Here is a 22,381-nt window from a genome sequence, read left to right as displayed (position 1 = left end):
CAGAAAGGGAGCAATCCTTGCATAAAGTGACTATGAGTTGATTCTTCCTAAATGAAAGCTAGCCATGCTAGGAAAAATAAATCTGACACAGTTTGTAAAACATGGGTAGGCAGCAAAATTGAGACCTTGGAAGTTTCAAGTAAAACTGATACTTTCATGGACAATTTAGTTGGTAATATCTCTACATATTGTTAAGCTCTGTTAAACATTTAAATTCTACAGAACAGAATGAGACAATTCAACATGCAACATGTCAATAAATGTAAACGATATATCGCATACAACTTCTCTGAGTCCAAGCTAATTAAAGAATGAAACCACATCATATGTTGAAAATTCATTTTAAATTTCTGTTGAACTAGGACCAGGAACAACTAACATGCAGAATACAAACATGATAACAACAGCCTTTCCCATCACAAACATTGTAGTTACTTTCCTATTCTGTTTCTCACTTGCAGCTGCTACCCTAGTCTTAAGGTTACCTAGCTTACTATGTCTGTATAGGTATAAAGGTACTAACACCTATGTTATGTGGTGGTATTTAAATTGCTATGTCCAATGAGAAAAAAAAAAAATTGCTATTTAAATATTTTAAAATACAACATACAAAAATATAGGCAGGCATTTAAAATTCTATTTTAATTAACAGACTTGTTTTGATGAAAATTTACTTTCAAGAAGTTACAGTATTTCTCATTTGCCAGGGAAATTATAAGAATCATTACTTTTACTGATATATATAATGATTTGGCACGTAAAATGTGAAAACAATGAAAAAAAATGCCTGAAAACAAGTTGAAAATAAAAGTTTCTGTGACGAAAACTACAGAGGCAGTATGGATCCAATAAGAAAACTGATTGTAGTAGAGAGCAAGTTGTCTCTGATCTTGGGAGAATGTTTTTGGACACCTAACAGCTTTTTTATTACTCTGGCTGATTAAAATAAAAAGCCTTACTACTAAAATGTTCTTTTTGATGAGTTTTTTTGCCATGAACTATAGACCTTGCAATCCAGTGGGATACAAATCCTTTGATCCTGTGCAGTCACATAAATTCAAAGTCGTAAAACAACATTGAATTTGATTTTATTAGTGTGGCTGATGTTGCCAGAATTGTAATGCAACCTTGTTTTCCTTCTCTTTTCTTCCTTTTCTTTTGGGGACAGGGTGGTGAGGAAAGGAGAGTTTACTGTCAACACTGCTTCACAGTATGAAGAACTAATTTATTAGGCAACCAGACTCCAAGATTAAGCCATTATAACACAGCTTTGTAACTGTATAGGAAAGTAATGATATAAATCACATTCTGCTAAGTTGCAACCAATTACTTGGTTGAAGCAAAAGTCAAAGCAAAAAAGAGTGTAAGTAAAGCACAGGTAAAAGAAGAGAAAAAGTTATACATCTATAGAAGGATATCAGGTAACAGCGAATACTACTTTTCAACAGGAAATAGTCAGCCAAATAGTTTAAGAAAAATAAAAAATATAAAATATATAAAATATAAAATAACTCCTCACTTTTATAAGATTTTTATGTTGTATGAGCATAATTTTTGTCTAAAAATTCTGAGAATACCCAGACTGAGGAGATGACTAGCCTCTCCACCAATAGAGAGCTCTCATGTGCAATGAAAACAACTAAAAGATTTTTAGGCGTAGCAAACCACTGACTTCCTAGTTAACAATGGAAATTAATTTTCTGGGACCTTTCTGACACCAGACAGCAAAATAACAATGGAGATTCTATTTTACTTTAAGTAAAATAGACTTTACATAGTCACCTGCTAGATGACTATGTTCCTTAAGAGATGACAGGTAATTCTCTGATGCTTACAATTATCACATTCCTCGTGTTACAGAGAGGGACCTCAACAACACAAAAAAAATGATGGCTTGGTGAAACAGTCCTTCCTTCAACATGGAATATATTATACTACCTTTTTCTCTATAGCAAAGAGAATGAAGGCAGAGGTTAGTTTCACATTCTGAAAACAGAAGTTCTCAGTAAGTTAACATACTTTCTACGGAAGCAAAAAGAAGAAAATCTATTCTTTTTCTCACAAAATTAAAGATCTTTTCGCATTGACAATATAATACTGGGCTTGACTACAGTGATTAAACAGAAGATTTAAGCTGTAGATATCTTTGTCAAGGTAAAGCATATGAGGATATCCTACACACACATGGTTATGTTTTATGATTTCTATCTTAGTTTAACTTGGAAGCTTCCAATTCTGCATATACAATCATAAAATTTAGTGGTAAAACCAGAAGACAGCCTTTAAAAATTCACCAGTCAGGTAATATTTAGAAGAAAACTCAACTTGTGTTTAGAAACAGTCTTCTTTTTAACACACATAACTACTTTAAGCTAATATATCCTATAAGCTAATTATGCATCATTACATTATTCCACGTGTATATAGAATTATAGAATTTGAAGAAAATTGAATCAAATTTGAATAATTACAGAATTTGAAGAAAATATTGCTCACACAAAAATGTGTTAAAAAACTACCTTGGTCAATTATTCAGAAGGCAAAAACTACAAGTATGGTTCCCAGAGCAACCTTAATTTTCTCCATCCAAAGCATGGAACCTCAGGAAGAGGAACAACATATTTTAACAAAGGCATGATAATGCTGACCTGGAAAAACGGTTTCTATACCTACTCAAACTGCAAAGTTCCTGTAAGATGAGTCGAAAGCCATTTTAGTCAGTGTTTCTCAAGTGGTAACCAAAGATACATCTTATTTTCTAAGCAACTGCCTTAAGATTCTGGGATCCTGTTTACAGCTGCAAAGTAAGTCAAAAAAAACAGTGATATGAACATAAGCATCCCACTAAATTTTTTATATCTTAGGTCTCTGTGCATAATAATAATAATCATAATACATGCCAAACTGAATACATATTATAAAAATCAAATTTATACATATAAAAAAACCTGACAAATTAAAACTTGCGACACTGGAAAGTACATAATGAAACTATCTATATTCAGATTACATTTTGATTCATAAAAGGGGAGAGTACTACTCACTGACTAACAAAAATAAAATGAAGAACTGAATAAACTACATTAATTCTAGGCTGTTATTCCAGGCAGAATTGTTCACTTCTAAAAACCCCTGTATTATGATGCCCAGATCCAAGTCTCTGCAATCTATCTCTTATTACCTTCCAGACTACTTCTTTCTCCCTCCAGCTTGCCAGTCTCATCCTCATATCCATTCTCACTATTTTCTACCTAACGTCCTACCTCTCATATATCCATACATCTTTCCAGCTCTTGTAGTCTGCTTCAGATTCCAGTGGCTTTTCTTTCACACTGACTCACCATCAAAAAATGTGTCAGGAACCAGGCTCCTAGCTCTCAAAGCATCTTTGGAAGCATGATTCCAACCTAACCAAGAGTAACGTATGGCACCCATTGATCAGTGGATCTTAGTTTTGCCCCAGTGTTATTTTATAACAATTTAGGCGGGTTTGGTATCTTGGGTGGAATTGTGCAAATGGTACATTAAAAATCTGGTCAGCACCAGAAGATGCAATAGGTCCAGTAAGCACTAAATTTGCAAAGTCAGAAGCTGCTAAAATATGAAGTCTTTAGTGACTTATAAAGAAACGGCTTAGAATTATTAGATTCAAATAAATGTCTGGTGTAGTAAATTTCAAAAAGCAGAGGCACGAGCTACATGTTTTCAAAATCAAAATGGTAAAATAACATTGACAGTACTTAATTTTTAGTGCCTTTTTTTACTTCCTTGACCACATGTCACTTAATTTCTCTTGCAGACAACTATTCCACATTACAGAAGTCTTCCAAATCTGTCAAAATAAAATGTTATCATATTCACCGTATGTATTCTACTTTATTTACTCAAGATGACAGGATAAACTTACTTTCATAAACTATGATAAACACAGGGGTTTACAATGCATTTTTTAGAAGAGCTTCATTTTAGCCCTAATTAAGCAGTGTGTAGAATATCTAAATTTGAGCAGGAGCTCAGTCTTGATGAATTTTCAAGGCTATAAATTATCTTGCTGATCTCTATGCACATTTTTAACTGCATAATACCACGTCTGTGTTCATGTGCTGAAACAAAGTTAAGATTTTCACTGTATTCAATATGCAGAATATGGTCTGTGGTAACTTCTTAAATAAAAAGGAGAATCCTTGGATCAACATGTGGAACTAACAGCATTCTGAAGCTGCCATGAAGTCTAAACAATCCAAGTTCTTACAGTGAAACTGTATTGATTAAAATAATAGAATGGCAATGTAAGATACAGCAAGCAGCAGTGAAAAACAAACCCAACACAATGGAAGAATAGCCTTCCCGGATATTCAAGCTATATAATAAAACAAAAAATTAATCACAGTGTAAACATATAAATAAAAGAAAATGAGGATGAAAAGCAGCCATTGCATCAAAACCATAGCAAATAGGAAGTCAATGGAGAAGGGGAATAATTTTGTTTAAAGTAAGTATCAGAGCATGACAGAGATACTTAAAACTTCATCAAGAATTTAATTATGTATGATGTGAATATAGGCATTATAATGTGCAAGTTTTTAAAACATAATTAAGCACTGAACTGGGGAATATTTTCATACACCATGAAGAATCATTCCAGCCTCTTTTTCTGAATGAAGACGCAATTGTCATCAACTGGTTCCGAAGGGATTAAAGTGCTTCATGTTAGCTCTTTGTGTGCTTGTATGCACCCTGAAGAAAGTTGTTATTTCTTCTGTGTTTTGCTATCATCCCTAGTCTGCTACTCACCTTTTCTACCACTGCCAACACAAATTTTTCATTACAGGTAGATTTTTCTCCTGCTGGGATTTTTCTATTTCAGGAAATGCATACTTTAGAGATTATCTTGCTCCCATTATCTGAGAGCCTTAGAAATACTGAAATTGATATTTTAATACAATTTTATTGGATTTCATTTTCCTTTCTCGTATTTTTTACGCATTTTTCTCAATCTTTATTTTCTCTGTCTTGCACTGTGGAGAGGCTCCACACTGAACAGGGAGGATTCCTTCATGAGGACAAAGTAGCCAAGGAGATACATAAAGACACACAGTTCACACACAGTGGTGAAACCAGACATTTAGCAGCTAAGCACAAAAGACTGAAACATTCCAAGTTACACAAGAGTAGTATCAATAATTAACCACAAGCTGGGAGACCTTCATCAGTAACACCACATGGAAATTCTGAAAAGCCTGAACAGCTCATTAGGAAAGACTGACTAATAAACCCTTACTGACCTTGGCTGCTGCTTTGAGCTGCAACTCCACCAGACAGAAGCATACATGATATAGATTTTCTTCTGTTTGTGCATGCTGGGACATGAAAATCCAGCAAAGAACACACAAAGCAGCTAGCACCTGACGGACGCATTTCATTGTGTAAAGGTTAAAAACAACAATCTCAGCATCCTGAAGCAAAAAGTTTTATTAGCATATTGTCAATTTCTTAAATGTTGTTTTGTTAAGTACCGTGGCATATCAAAGCTTTCAACAGTATCCATCACTGGCCCCCATATTTCAGTAGTAGATTTCAAAATACAGTGACTTCTGTTAAATTGTGGAATCCCTATTCACAGATGCACACACAAAACAAAGAAGAGAAAAAAAAAAAACTAAAAATTTTTTGTTTCCATTTCCAGAAGGGAATGCTAAAGATCCCTACCTATTCATCCAGGTCAGAAATTTTTCAATAGAGTCGGTTAAAAAAAAAAAAAAAAAATCCACTTCATTGTATTAGACTATCTACAAAAGAGAAGATTTAGACAAATCCAAATGTTTTAAAATGCTCTGATTTAGTGTTAAAGCATCTAATTTATTATGTTCTTTCTGAAGCAGAAATGAAATTTCACTTTTACATATAAATAAAAGGCATTTTAAATTGTCAAAATAAAAGTGAAATCACCCACTTCCATAAAAAAGGGGTTTTGAGAAGCACTGGCATATAACAGTGTCCTGGGTTCAGCTCTTAACAGTTGTCTCCTTCTTAGTAGCTGGTACAGAGCTGTGTTTCCCCTTTAGTCTGAGAACAATGCTGTTAACTTTTCAGTCTCGCATGCTCTGCCAGTGTGGAGAGGCACAAAAAGCCAGAAGGACGTAAAGACAGGACACCTGACCCAAACTAGCCAAAGAGGTCTTTCCCTTTCACATTACTTTTTCTTGCACATTTTTCAACCTTCTTCTGTGGCACTTTGAGGCACTAGTCTTTAAGGTGAATTTATTATACAAAATTGTTTTGAAAGGTAAGCAAGCTCAGTGAAAACTAAATTGCTTTCTACCCACTTCTACATTTCAGCTCTTGAAACCTTTGCAAAAATGCAAAAATGCAAACATTACTAGGGAGATCATAAAGGTCACAGAACACCCAACATTCCCCCCCTTAATGAGGCTTATTCTTTCATACTGTCATGGGCAGTTATACATCAACTGCATTACTCTTCACTATTTATTAAGTTTTGATAATATGTTCATAAGATATTACGTTCATATGTTAGATGCTGTTACAGGTATTTCTTTCTAAAATTTGCAATGAGTTACTTTGAGAGGTGCAGAAATATTATTTGATTATAATATTTTTTATAGGTTATTGTTACCAATTATCTAGTACGATTTCTGAAAGCATATATTACACAATGTGCATAATACAGAGTAGTATCACTACAATGTGGTAATGGCTAAATCCACCATTATTCTCAGTTTGGGAACATGTAAAAGATGTAGTGAGTTGGTGGAAGCCAAATAACCTGTACAAGAGAGAGAGATCCATACATAGGGTACAGAGTTATAGGACAGCTTAGGACTTTGATTCCATTTTACAAAAGCAATATTAAACTTCCACGTAGCTGGAGAGGAAGGGAAAGGGAAGAAGGAAAAGTCAGGGGAAAACATAACTTTTTTACTCATTTTATCAAATGAATGTACAGGGAAAAAAAAAAGTATGCTGCACCCTTTTGCAGCTATTTGTTGGATTAACTACTGAGTACTGCAATCAGAATATTGCTTTCAAGTTAATTCTTTCCACTCAGAAGTTAGTGGTCCATTTACAATATTTTGATTTAATGTTAAGTCGTTGTTGTCTACTTCATTGGTTACAGATAGCATAGAATTGGTCCTGTAGAGAAAATCTACTGTTGCTCAATAGATACTATTGTTGCTCAATAGATACTATTGTTGCTCAATAGATCCTTACCTATTGTGCTAGCTTTTTTCTGACCTAAAACTAAGACTGTGCCAGATCCACAGATAGTGGGTAGGATGCTACCTCCACACATCCTCTCACAGTTTAAGAAGGAAATAGGACATTTGCAAACACAGGGAGAAGCCGTGACATGCTTTTGGAACTTCTTCCGCAAGACTTAGCTGACATCTAGCGGCAGGAGAAGGAAAAGTAAAAAAATCAGCAGTGGAGAACGGAAATAGTTTTAATGCCTTAAAGATATATAAACTCAGGGGTTTGTAAATAACACGTGAAAAATTGAATGTTTTGAACACAACACCTAGTAAATGTAGTTAAAAAAAGATGGGTAAAACCGAAGTATTTATCTCTATCACACTTTCTAAACATTATCTACATGTGGACGATTAGCTGAATTATGTACATTAATGAACCTATAGAAGCTTTTCTTGTTGCCCTTGTCATTCCTGGACAAACTAATTGCTGGAAATGGCATACTAGGGCAGGATTTCTCAGTAATTTAGTCACTATGCATCTTTAATGAACCTGATACCTGCCACCAGGCTGGGCTGAGGTCCAAAATCAAGCAGCACGCTGCTAAGGAATGGCCATGGAGGCAGTGATAGTAGTACAAACACAGAAGAGACAATAATGACACTTAAACATGCCCCCCCCCCCCAGCCCAAATCAAACCTAAAAAACAGTATACAGGAAGAAGGCATTACCCTTACACTCTATATTTCTTACACGTATTCTCTAAGCATTTTCTAAGCACCCACTGCTGGTCACTGCTGGAGACAGGATACTTGCTTCAACTGGCCTTTGGAGAGTCTTACAAATGGAATTATCGTGTCTATTTTTAAGTTCACAATGACAGAAAACTGCTTCTACAGAAGTATGTTTCACTGAGAAAGTCAGTACTTAAATGCCAGAGCCTTAATATAATTACCAAATGTAAAAGTACTTCACTGATGAGTTAGAGGGAAGAATTTAAGAGTACAACAATAATGAAAACTACAAAGGGGAAACACGTAAAAACTGCTTTTTGCCATCATATATGAGTGCATCTATGGATTTTAACTAGATTAATTTTAACTGAGCAGTCAACTGAAAACAAATTTTAGAAAGAAGCAAGTTCTTACCATTTGATGAAAACCATATATTAATGTACGTATTTGCATTACTTAAATCCATAAAATGCACTATAGTCAGGGAAAGAAAAAAAAAACAACAAACTACAAAAGTATACCTTTAATGTTTCAATTTCTTCTTTGTGTTCCCTCTTCAAATGTAAAATGGCCGCTTGGTACTCTGTAAAAATAAATAAAAAAATGTACATTCCATTAGAGTCAGAAAACAATGTGCCATCTTTAGCACAGTGTACTTCATACAACAGCACCGGGCCCAGAATACAGATGTAGGCTCTCAAATAAAAGACCTTTAACAACGGTGATGGAAAAGAACATTTGAACACAGTAACCAGCATTATTTTCTAAGGCCCCATGACCACATTTTCCATGGTGCTTCTGAAAGTAGAGGATAAAACAAATAGGTCTTCCAAACGGGGAGGTGAAAGTGCAGAGAAGACACATCAGACTCAAATAACAAGAAGAAACTTTAGTTTTGCTTAGGTTTGCAGGTAAATGTAGAGCTGATAGGATATTAAGACGTGCATGCACATATGCATGCACACATACCCACCCCTGAATTCTAAAAAAACATGCATCAAATACAATGATTTAAAGTCAACTGTAGACATACAATCACTATCACAGTCAAATTGGATAAGAAAGCAATCACAAATACAAATGAAGACCTGGAAACGTACCCAAGAGCAAGAGACACAAATAATTCTTTGCCTTAATTCTATCAGACGAATATTAATTACAGAGTTCAAGTACCTTCACAGGGTACTGAACAGCTCTTCCATTTAGCAACAATACAATGAAATCTGAAGATATAACAAAATTGAAAGCATGAAACTTAAAGCCAAAGAAATTTAAATCAGCAATGAAAAAATTAGGAAGTTAGGCACTGATTACACAGGTTTAGTGATGGCTGTAATGTTAAGGTGAAGATTTACCAAATGAAACTCTGGAACCTGGGTCTCATACGATGGTTTCCCTCAATCCATACCATGGCTACATATGGCTAGATGAAGAAAGATAAGACCTTTCATTACACCTGTGGAATGATTTAAGAGAAACTTCTCTCCTGTAAGACACTGGCCCAGAAGCTACAGTCCTCTCAAACAAGCAACTGGACTTCATCCTTGGACTGTGAAAGTCACACTTCTATCTGCTTCTAAATCAAAATTCATCCAAAAGTGTATTTCCAGTTCCCTGGCTTGGCTTCTGCTTCCTCGACTAAGAAAAGAATCAAATGCTAACTTTAAAAAAACCCAAACAACTACTGAAATTAGTCCAAAGTCTTTCAATTTTACTGTGAATGTTCTCTAACACTAAAGGGTTTGTACGGTCCCTGGAACATTAGAATCAATGAAACAACATGAGAACATCAAAACATGGATCAAAGCACCAGATCAGTAAAATATTCCAGTGCTTTGGTGTTTTTTCTTGTTTTCTTTCTTTTTTCTCTTGGGAGAAGACGGAGAAAAGAGGAAAGGAAAGATAATCTGGTCTTCACTCTGAAATCTGTATGACACGGAAGCTGTCAATACAAAGCTATTGGTTTTAAACTCAGGTGAAGCTATATGCAAGCAGCTGAACTGATATACAAAATTAAAAGGAAAAGGGATTGATATTGTATATATCAATGTATAAATATTTTATCACGTATATATATTGTATATTGAAAAACTTGGGTGATTCCAGCTACTAATAGTATCTATCTTGACTCCTCTTTCTTCTCTAACAGGCCTTTACTTAGAGCTTTCCAGCATGAGAAAATTGGCTGCTCTTCTGGAATCAGAACCTGTTAGGTCTACAGAGTCTTAGATTTCCTGCTTTTAATTCCTTTGACTGGTTGATATTCCCTCCGGACACAGGCTCTGCTTGTCCATTCACCTGGCTTAACAGGTGAATGTTAAGCTGTTTCGTTAAGTCCTGTCAGGACTCAACAAAACAGCTGGATCAGGTCCTCAGAAAAAGCTGAGACCCTTCTGGCACCTCAGCTGGTTAAGCACTCACTCAGTTTGCAGGGTGTGAATCGTATGAACATCTTGACTTGAAGTTTAGGTCTTTAAGGTCACGTGAGAACTGAAGGAAACAACAGACTTTGAAAATGCTGCTAAGGATCAGTTCTTAGTTTGGTTAATAGAAGGATACAGATCTCTCTTAGCAAAAGATTTACCTTCCCCGTGGGACTGCTCAATGCTTAGGATTCTTTGGGATTTGGGTAAGAGACTCATACTTCACATATGCTGATGCAGACCTGTACTGATATCAAAAGCAGATTTTTCACCATGTCTATCTATTACCAGCCTCTGTTGCTTATTTTCTTATCTTAGCACAAATGTTTGTGCAATCAGAGAATGGTGGAAGAACCCCCATGGATGAAGCCTAAAACAGCATAAAAAGTTAAAGAATTTTTTTTTATTAAATATATGTCATTTTTGTGACATTCTGCAACATACCATGATTTTAATTTAAGTTGGCATGCATTTTTCATTACTTCTGCCGGAAAAATCCAACAACAAGACATTACAGAAATTGCTTTGCTTAATCCTTGTTCTAAAGCAGAGGTAAAGTAGAGGGTAGCAATTCTTTTATGGTTTACTTATTCCTCTAAAATATGCTTGGAAATTACTAGATTATAAGAACTAAGAGACCTAATTACTTAAAATACTGTTACTGCATAAATTGATATACTGTAACATATCTATAGACTGTCAATAGTGCCATAATCTGACATTCTACAGCATATGCTGCTTCTGTTTCATTCTACCAGTGTCTCTTTTTTAACTAGAAGAAACTATCTATTGGATAAAAGCCGACAACCAACAAAGTACCTTTAATTCCTCTCAAGCATTTATTTTTGTGTGTACGATAACATAATGAAAAAGAAATCACATCACAATTATAGTTTTGTATGATATAAAGTATCATAATAATAAAATTTAAGTGGTTGTGTCACCATCTCTGGAGGTATTTAAAAGATGTGTATATGTGATGCTTCAGGAATGGTTTAGCGATGGACCTAGCAGTGCCAGGTTAATGGTTGTAGTTCATCTTAAGAGATCTTCTCCAACCTGAACAATTCTATGATTCTAAAAAGGAGCTGAAATTCTTACCAGAAACTTTCCAGAAAACCCTCCCAAATGCAGTGAATTAAGCAAAACCATCTTACTTCAGGCTTACTCATATCACATATCCCTAATCTACATAGGTTTGGGGACACAATGCAAAGGCTATTTTTGTTCCTATTTCTTCAGGCTCCTGAAGAGGTGAACTGGGACCTGCCACAGTGCACAGTGAAACAGTGCACAGTGACTGTGAAATAAAAATACTGCTTCATAGTGAACAAAATCTCTGTAGAGAAAACCCCGTAGCCTATTTTGCTAGTATCCTGTCTCAGTAGCCAAAAGGCAGACATGTAAAATATTAAAAGCCTGAAAAAAAAGTAGTAGTACACTCTTTCCAGTACACTCTTACAGCAACCTGATTTGCAATTCAGGAACTTCCTAACCAGAAGTTGTTTGCATATTTAATAGTATGCAAATGGATACCTCTTCCATGAATGTGCACTGCTGATTTTAAAACTGCTGCAAGCAGACAATGTCCTGCAGCAAAGAATTAATTGCAGGTTAGGTAAAGACCCTTTTATTTCTTCTGAATCTGTACCTGTTATGTTCATTTGATGTCTCCAATTCCTGTGCTGGAAGAAAGAGTGAAGAACTGTTCACCATTACCCATTTGCTGTTTCTTAAAATTTTAGAGATCTCTATCATATATTTCCTTGACTGATTCTTTTCCTGTTGAAAGGATATTAGTCTACACAGGCTTTCCTTATAAGGAACATGTTCCAAGTTGTTGATTAAAGTTGCCATCTTTCCCTGAACATTTTATAGTTCTACTGTACCCTCTATGAGTTGGCAAAACCACAGTTTCACATGAAATTCAAAATGTGGACATTTATACCATGGCATTATGATGATCTAGAAGATTTTTATCTCCTATTTCTTTCCTACTACTTCCTATCACTTCAGTTGCTTTTTGATCACTACAGAGCACGGAGCTGCCATTTATTTTAACATCAAGGTCTTGTTTTTTAGAGAGTAATGATCAGACCACAGTTCATTATTCTCTATATGTATTTAGTATTTATTTTCTCTGTATTTTGGATTTCCTTTGCCATTTTATTGCATAGCCCCTCAATCTTAGATTTTACTTTTAAAAAAAAATCTCATGAAAAAAAAAACTGCAAACTTCCCCTTCTCAAGTCTCACTTTTCCAGTTCATTTATGAAAATGTGTAGGGTTGCAGTGTCTTCACCCACAGCAAGTTTCCTGAAGATACAAAACTGGAAAGAGTGGCTCATAAACTGGAGGGGTTTGCTGCCATTCATAAGGGCCTCAAAAAGCTGGAGAAAGGGGCTGACAAGAATATTACGAAGTTCAACAAGGGGAAGTGCGAAGTCCAGCACAGCAGGAGGAAAAGCCCCAGCCACCAGGACATGCTGGGGAGTAACTGGCTGGAAAACAGGCTTGCAGAAAACGCCTGGGGGTCACCAAGTTGAACACGAGCCAGAAATGTGTCCTTGCAGAAAAGGCAGCAAACAGTGTCCTGGGCTATGTCAGGAGCCCTCTTGCCAGCAGGCTGAGGTAGGTGATCCTTCCCCTCTATCCAGCACCGGTGACGGCCACACTCATAGTAGTAGTGTGTCCTTTTCTGTATTGTTAGTTTGAAATATTATTCTCTACTATAGATAGATATAATTACAATTAAAACAAGAACATTGGGAACAATTTCCATAATTAGTAAATATATTACACATTCCTGTAACAAGAAAATAGATCTCTGACTTTTTGAAAATGTAAAATTAGCCACTTCCACTGGGTGGCAGTTTTGTACTCCATTAATAACCCTTTTCTTTTTTTTTAATTATAGTTTACCAATTTATGGCTATAATTTTCTTTTATTCTGCATGTGAATTTGTCTCATTAGATTTTAATCTAGATTTTTATTTTAATGCAGTTTTTCATCGTCTTTTTCCTAATGATTATCTTGTTAAATTTTGACAGTAACATGAACATTTGATCACGACTAATGTCATGATCCTGTTTACACCCATAGATATAGTCAATATTAGAAAGTATTGTAACTTCACTTAAAGTCATACTATATTTGGTCCTGCCTACAAACAACTGCTGGAAAAAAAAAATTACAATTAGTATTTTATCTGATTTTAGACAAGTATTTTAGCATTGACTATTGCAAAGATAGAGCCACTGCAAATCTGATAACATTCTTCCTTAGCTAACTTCCAGATATGGTATCAGTCTGCTTCATGATTTGAAAGTATGTTGGCAATATGGCTCATATAAAGATAACATTAACTAAAAAGATATCAGTATATAAGGAAAAAAAATCTGGATCTAAAAGCACAGAATTTTTTGTAACATTTTCTTTATCATAAGGTACTGCAACACTAAAAAAATGCTCCAGTTAAAGCATGAAATTAGTATCTATCGCAAAGTAATAGACTGCAAGAAGGAATTTAGTTAAAACAACTAAATATGAGTGGTGTCCCTCAGGGATCGGTTTTGGGATTGGTCTTGTTCAACATCTTTGTCACTGACATGGACAGTGGGATTGAGTGCACCTTCAGCAAGTTTGCCGATGACACCAAGCTGTGTGGTTCAGTTGATACCCTGGAGGGAAGGAATGCCATCCAGAGGGACCTCGACATGCTTGTGAGGTGGGCTGATGCCAACCTTATGAAGTTTAACTATGACAAGTGCAAGGTCCTACGCCTGGGTCGGAGCAATCTCAGGCACAGCTATAGGTTGGGCAGAGAAGAGATTCAGAGCAGCCCTGCGGAGAAGGACTTGGGGGTGTTGGTTGAGGAGAAAATGAACATGAGCCAGCAGTGTGCGCTTGCAGCCCAGAATGCCAACCGTATCTTGGGCTGTATCAAAAGGAGCGTGACCAGCAGGTCGAAGGAGGTGATCCTGCCCCTCTACTCTGCTCTTGTGAGATCTCATTTGGAGTATTGTGTGCAGTTCTGGTGTCCTCAACATAAAAAGGACATGGAACTGTTGGAACAAGTCTAGAGGAGGGCCACGAGGATGATCAGGGGACTGGAGCACCTCCCGTATGAAGACAGCCAGAGAAAAGTGGGGCTGTTCAGCCTGGAGAAGAGAAGGCTGCATGGAGACCTCATAGCAGCCTTCCAGTACCTGAAGGGGGCCTATAAGGATGCTGGCGAGGGACTCTTCATGAGGGACTGTAGTGATAGGACAAGGGGTAACAGGTTCAAACTTAAACAGGGGAAGTTTACATTGGATATAAGGAAAAATTCTTTACTGTAAGGGTGGTGAGGCACTGGAATGGGCTGCCCAAAGAAGTTGTGCATGCTCTATCCCTGGCAGTGTTCAAGGCCAGGCTCGATGAAGCCTTGGGTGACATGGTTTAGTGTGATGTGTCCCTGCCCATGGCAGGGGGGTTGTAACTAGATGATCTTAAGGTCCTTTCCAACCCTAACTATTCTATGATTCTATGATAATGATTGTAAGGAGGAAGCAACTCTGTGTCCTTTAACCACATCAAGCATAGTATGTAAACAGGTAAGAGAATTATTGTGGAAGCACAACAGAAAAGCTGAAAAAGCAAAAACAGAAAAATAAAAATGGGTGAATAATTAAGATGGACAAGATGTGAATAAAGGGCTTAAAATGCTCTAAGGTGCAGAAACTGAATTAATTACAGAATCATAGACGTCAACTGTGTGAAAATAACACAATATTGTGAAACAGTAGACAAATGCCTACAACCACTTATACACCACAGCTGCTGGAGCAAAGAACGGACAAATACGTTAAAGAACGTTAGGGGTGTGCAGGTACGACAACAAGTTTTAGTCACATTTTCTTGACAACAACTTAAACATAAAAGTACTTGGAACCGAAAAAGTTACCAAACACCAAAATTTATACATGGGGAAAAACGGAAGGCAATAGAGAGAAGTTGCTTATCCTGACATAAATTGAACAAAAAGAACATACTTTTTGATAGCTATTGTATTTTATCAGTTTTAAACTTTAACAGAGAATAATCTGAAACAAAGGAAGATGTACTCAATATACTGGACTTATTTTTACAGCACTGTGTTTTCTAAAGTTTTTGCCCTCCCTGCTAATCTTGCAAATAAAATGTGTAACACAGAGCTGCTCAAATGTACCTTTAATAATAATAAAACCCAAATACCTAAAACAGCAGCATATTCTATTATTGGCCATTGATACCTGAATATCAGAGTCCATCACTACGCATTGCACCAGCTGTTCAGCTTCTGCATTTATCCTGACCTTCTAGGATAAACATGGCCTCTAGGCAATACCCCAGTAACTTCTGTGGACCTGTTTGGGTCTATGGTTTCTACAAAGAAAGCTGAGCTAGGACATCGAGGTGCTAAGGATATTGAATGGAGCGTTTAGTTTGAACTGGCTCCTTTAAAACACACAAAATTTCCAAATAATTAGACCTCTAATCTTTCTAGTTACAAATTCAGAACACTTTCAAAATCTGAACTGTATATATGTATGATCAGTAAATATTGCTTACTGTGTTCAAGAAATTGCATTGGCTAGAATTCCTTCACCTCAGAACTCCAGCTTTTTAGGGTAGAGATGAGTGGTAGGATTTTCTTCTTCTGATCCACAAACAATTCTAACATACTGTTTACTTTTTTGTTTCATTGGAAAGGAGGGAAAAAATATGACATTCCTATGGGACAGGCAAATGTAATAGCTAGCTCATTTGCCCAGTCTCCAAGCAAGCAGTAAATCACACACATGGTGTTTAACTCTTAGTGCCTAAGTGTTTCTAGACCTCACCACCAGAGTTCTGTACAGTAAGATCTACTTCAAGTGAGGGAAATGGGAAATGCTAGAAATTGAATTGTTAGCAAGAGATGAGTCTGTCAACAAGACCAGACTCTTCGGAAGTCCACTTAATGACAATTTCTGTAGACAACTTAAGTTTCCTACGCTAAGATCACTGATCTATATGCAGGGAAATTATAACAAACTCCGATATAAGTTGCTTTAATTAATGCAAAAATCATCTGAACTCTGTCTTATTTCCTCAGAAGTATTCATGCAGCTGTAACAAACATGAGCAGACTTTCATTATGGAACTTCAAAGGGAACAGCACAGGGCTTCAAAGTCCTTTGGATTTATTTCTTCTAATATGATGTCCACTTGCATCATCATCTAAACGGTGTTTCATGGTACAATTAAGGACTAACTACTTCTTCAGTGATAATAATGAATCAAGAGTTTATACTGGTCATAAGCTTGGTCTATAAGTCTTGTAAAATAAACACATTGAATATTCACCAACAACACCTGTTTAGTATTCCTAACTCAAGTACAAAAAAGGATAAAAAAAAAAAAGAAAAAAAAAAAGAAAACAAACCTTAATCCTTTGGAATTTATAGCAGTTTGCCATACCGTAATTGTTTGAAAAGCACAAGAACAGGAAACTGCTTAATGAATAAACAAATACTGATCATCCATACACAGTCTAATGACAGTTTCTTAACTTAGAGAAATAAAGGAGAAAACAGACTACAGATACTGAGGGAATACATTACACTAAGAGGGTTACTCAAAAGCAACTTCCGGTTCTTCGGAATGGGTGTTTTAATCACTGAGGTGTTGGCACTTCATCATTTCAGAATGTCTTCTGGAAGCTTGCATTCAAATATTTATTTTAGAAAAAAGGCAGATGGAAATTCCTGAGTACTTTCTGTACATTATGGATTACATAAACTCGTACGTATCAAAAAAGCAGCATATTTATAAAAAGTACACAGGTTCACCACCTTCATGACATCAAAATAAAACTAGTCAAGTCTTCAACTAAAATATCACAAAACCCACTTTCTATCTCCACTGTCACAGAAGGACCCTACAGAAGATGTCAGTTTCTTTCTTTTCCACATACATGGAAAAATACAAATGCTTTGAAACATGCCTTATTCAGTTATGTTAGTTACTTCAGCAAGCAAGTGCAGAAGACAACTCATTGTAGAAAAAGAGAGAAATACTACCAGAAAATCCTCTTTTAAAATGAACCAAGTTCCAACTCAGCTTCAGTTACTTATCACTCATTCAATAATAATTCGATAGTTTGAAAGACCTACTTCAAAGGAGTTTCCAAGTCATGAGAGTTTTGTTCAAAGTAAGTTCCTTAAGCTTCATTTGAAATCCAACAATGGCTAGGGCTCTGTATGTCCTACTCTTGGTGGGATACAAAACTGAGCAAGAAAATGCAGAAAGACACAGTAGGTGCTATATCTGAAATAAACTTCCATGAGTCAGGTTAACATTGTTCATCTCCTTTCTTAAAGCACAGTTAAATCTTCCTTCAAAAGACATCTCTACAGATTCATTGCTAATGATATTATCAGTTAGTATCTAACTAACCCTCAAACAATTATAGAGATTTTATTGTATTTTGGGATTTCCATGGGATTTTATTGTATTTTGTTGGCAGTATTAAATGTGCTCTTCTTTTGAATAAAAACCAGTGTATACCCAAATACAAGGTTATGTCCAGTAATAAGGTTATGGAAAAGTAAAATCTATCATCCACCAAACTGGCTAGTACTAAACTAGCACACAGGGCAAATTTAGTTCTTGTAAAAAAACTTCAGCTGGCATTTTTGATGAGCAATATTCATTCAAAGCGGTAAAAGTATGCTACTACAATATTTCTCATTACTTATCAATTCATTTCACCTTGTCTTTTTGCTTAAATTCAACTGTTACCACTGTTTTATACAAGATACATCTCACAATGGAGTACCATAGCCCACCAACTCAGAAAGCATTTTTCCAGCTCGATTTTTGCTACATCTCCAGTCTTTTATTCAAAGATTTTTAGAGTAAGCACTGCTAGATTATAACAAGCCCAATTATTACACAGATTATCTCTCAAATGGGTTCATATTTACCTGGAGTTTGCCCACAGACAAGATAAAACGAGAAAGAATTAAAAAAAAAAAAAAAAAAAGAGAAGGTAATACACCAGTTCTCAATGGTGATGCTCTAATCGTACTTCAAATCTTAACTTTGTAAAATTTCACACTCAGCATTGTGCGATGGATCTGAAGTCAACGAAATCAACTTAAATTCCACTCACTTTAATGGGATGGTGGCCACTGAAAGTGAAGTAATGTAAGCTAGAATTCTGGAAATAGTTCCTCATCTATCTTACAGAACTTCTGTAGCCTTTATCAAATGTTTAGTCCTAAACGGTGGTAGGTACTGTGGACTTCACCTTGATCATTTTTACTCCATCAAGGAAAGGTAAATATTGCCTTCACAGTAACAAAAGAGACCAAAGACTAGACACAGACGGACAACATTACACTGTTCCACCCACCTGGTGGTCCCTCCTTGTAAAGCTTGAGGTGAGCTAGAGACAAAAGCATAAGTAAGGCCGTATTTAAGCTTCATACCGTGAATTTCTATTTTTACACTCATTAAATACATATTCTAGCAGGGAGTCTGGCAGAAGACGCAAGATAGGGGTGGAAAACTTTCAAGAATGCCTAGTTTTGCTTTTTAAGTTGTTTCTAAAACACAAACACACACACAAAAAAATAGACTGTGCAGTAACAGTGACTAATGTATGACATATGGTACCGGGTGGTAGCAATAAAGCATATCAAATACTACTAGTGATTAGTGAAGTCTGAAGCATGCATGCTTCACTGTTTCGCAAAGAAAATACACACTATAATATGCCTGCTTTTCCTTAATACATAGAAAACTAAGCATGAAATAACACTGGGATGTTTTGGACATCCTGTGATTAGCATATGTCAATTGTATATTTACACGGAAATTATCTGAATAGAGAGCAGAAATAACGTTTACAAATATAGACAATATATGCTCATGTAAATCTTTGTCATAACACTGAGCAAGCTATACTGCTCATCACTGTTTCTAAAAGAACAGGTACAAGGATTCACTCGTAAATCTGCTGACCTGAAAATTTAACCTTCCAACTTTGAGAATAATGGGAATAGTGGGTGACAATGTTTTGAATGGCAATTTTCCAAAACTGTTTCAAAATGCAAGTATACACTTTCAAATATTTTTCAGTATTATTGTGTCAAAACTGCTGTGCAAAAAATACCTTTTCTTCTTTCAAAATAAAACATCTTACTCACTTGAATAATTTTAAATAAAATTTCAAATGAAAACCTTTCACACAGAAATCTGCGTAACCCGTATTTCAAATAAATTAATTGTTCCTCAAACTTTACACAAGCAATTCAGGAACGAACCTTCTCTGCCATGATCTCAAAACTTCAAGCCGAAAGTAAAAGCTCCGAAGATAAATTACCCATATAGCCACTTCTTGTCAGTGCATTCTTTTTTGTAAAAAGTCTTGCACATTCATCTCAGTGTGTGGAAACATGCAAAATAATATTAACACAGTTTAGAAGTAATGAGAGAACAAAAGCTGGGAAACCCGAGTACAACCTACCTCTCTTGAGATGTACCACACCCTGTAGCACAAAGGAAATCATTAGCTGATTCATTAAATTTCAGAACAGTGAGGGTTTCTTAATTTCTTCTCCCTCCTTGGCAGCCCTTGGAGCCATCGTTTTCAGCATTCCCGTTTACAACAGCCTGTTTCCTCCCCCATTCTTTCCCCATGTAGTTTTCCCCTTCAGCCACCAGGTGTCAGAAGGGAATCTACACACCGCAGCTACACCTTTTCCATTATTTATACATTGGTTTTTACAGGCGCATTGATGAGATCTTACGGCCTTTTTCAGGCTAGAGTACTAAAAAGCAGTAAATTTTCAGACTTTTCATCCAATAAGCACAGTCATGAGCAATTTTCAAAACACGGCATTTGTTCAGTTTTGGAATGGTGTTTATAATGCATGATTTTACACAGAAGTTACACTGGGAGAAACACAAACATTTATTTGAAAAGCTACATGAATGCAACATTTTAAGACAAATTGTGGCCTACACATTTTTTTTAGAAGATGATTGGTCAGTAGCAGCACAAAGCTTAGGTTTATGAAAAACTGACTTCCTTCAACTTTCTGAATGCCAATTTGAACAAATTTTGCATTTAATTTTAGGTTTAGGAAATCAAAAGTGATTTGTGATTGAAGAAATTCTTAGAATTAACCATTTTTTTTAGGGATAGGGGATTAGCTAAAACAATACTGAACGCACTTTCGACCCGTTATCTAAATCCTTCTCACCCCATTCCATCTACTATCTGTCCTCCTTTCTTTACTTCCCAGCTCCATAACTCAACACATGTAAGGATGTCAATCTTCCATACTAGGAAATGAGCAGACATCCTTCACTTCAACTTATTTAGTTAGTTAGTTATTTAGACTTTTAAGGGAAGGAAGAACCTTTCACACTTAAAACTGCAATTATTTTCAGCACCTTAAAGATCCTGGTACAGTACAAACATGGAAGATGTGAGGAACGGAGACACATGGAAGATGTGAGGAACGGAAACACATGGAGAATAAACACACCTAAACAAGACAGAATTCTGTCTAAATTGTGTCCAGATATTCAGATAATAGAGAAGATTACAAAAGTTAACTTACTATAGAAAATTAAGTAATTTTACAACACTCATTGAATTCCCTGAGAGCAACCAACAGAATGATGCCCACAGAAAAGCAGCTTCCAGAAGGAAAAAACAGCAACCCCTTAATTCTCCGTTATGGAAATGAAGAAAATAGTTCTTACTCTTTCTGACTGCAAAGCAGCATAAAGCACTATTCAGAAGCAGTCACCTGAGTAACTTACCTACTTGACCGTTCCTCTCCTGTGAGAGGTTACAGCTACAGTTCATTTACCTGATAGGGGAAATAAATAGCTTCACTTTTCATTTTCACCCTCCCAGAAAAGCAGCGTTAGAGGTGCAGCTGCTGGGGACATACAAGATGATTTCTTCCTCAATAAATATCCTACTTTGTCTTTACAAAACCAGTCTATTCTAGGACGATATTCACTAACGCAATACGGCAAACAAAAAACACCTTACCAGCAAACACAAGGAACAAATTTATTGAAGAATTTCTTTGAAGAGTTCTAGACTCTAGCTACTTCATCTAGCACAAATATAAAATACAAAGCACTTATTCTAGATCTATAACACCTTCACAATTGCTGTATACTATATATAGTAGGCATACATTGAGAATGCATGCCTACTACACGTGCATTATATTTATTCAAATATGGGTGGGTATGTGGGTGAATGTAGGCATACTACACATCCACACACATAGGCACATCACTTAACATATTCTCATCAATTCTCAAGTTTAGAGCTGTTGACAAACTTAGCACATGGATATATACAAAACTAGGAGCTGGGCTTTTTACAGGTAAGAGAATACATGTCTGTGCCATAGCAGAGGGTGTAAACTTGGCAGGAATGGTATTGAAGTCAACTAAAAAGAAACCCAAAATGCATTTCTAAATCCAAGTACAAATTTTCAGAAAGTGTCCAGGTATTGAGGCCCAGTGTTTCATATAGTCCAGCACCTACATCTCTCATGTTTAAATGCTGGGCCAACCAGAACTTCAAATCACATGAAGAGTGAAACTGGAGAACACAAAAGTGAATTCAGTAAAACTCAGAGGCATTTCTGTTATACAAAGTGCCTCATATATTTTGAAATAGAAGAATGGAAATAAAATACAAAGTTGTCCTTCCTGTGCTGTACACAGTCGCTCTTTCACTGTGTTCCCATTATATAACAAGACTCATTTCACAAAACCCTGTGACTGTTTTGGGCTTTGCCATGTTGCACTGGTAGGACCCTACACTTAAAAATAAAATCTACAATAAAAGAAACAATTCATAGAACTTGCCTTTATTATATTCAGATAATAGATTAATCTTCTCACTAGGAAAAATGGGGTTTAAAAATCAAGTTTCGACTTTGAGTGGACCAAAGCTGTTC

At 36.0% G+C, this 22,381-nt stretch overlaps 1 protein-coding gene across 6 annotated transcripts in view; it reads right to left on the bottom strand.

Moving 5' to 3' along the window:
• Positions 1-22,381, bottom strand: part of FMN1 (formin 1) — a 188,004-nt gene that overhangs the window by 99,614 nt on the left and 66,009 nt on the right. For 4 of the 6 annotated variants that reach the window (XM_061463381.1, XM_061463384.1, XM_061463382.1 and 1 more), the window contains 2 exons: positions 18,793-18,825; positions 8,468-8,529 (listed from right to left, as the gene is read on the bottom strand). In XM_061463381.1, the coding sequence (XP_061319365.1) occupies positions 8,468-8,529; positions 18,793-18,825 (95 nt within the window). The remainder of the gene's footprint in view (positions 1-8,467; positions 8,530-18,792; positions 18,826-22,381) is intronic. The other 2 variants (XM_061463385.1, XM_061463387.1) reach the window with 1 other exon arrangement.

The sequence above is a fragment of the Pezoporus flaviventris genome, unplaced genomic scaffold, assembly GCF_033815535.1.
Source record: "Pezoporus flaviventris isolate CSIRO_AGI_PZ_B2104156 unplaced genomic scaffold, CSIRO_AGI_Pfla_v1 ptg000036l, whole genome shotgun sequence".
In the NCBI taxonomy this organism is placed as follows: domain Eukaryota; kingdom Metazoa; phylum Chordata; class Aves; order Psittaciformes; family Psittacidae; genus Pezoporus; species Pezoporus flaviventris.
Note: the sequence above shows the minus strand (reverse complement) of the source record. Positions and strands in the feature narration are given on the sequence as shown.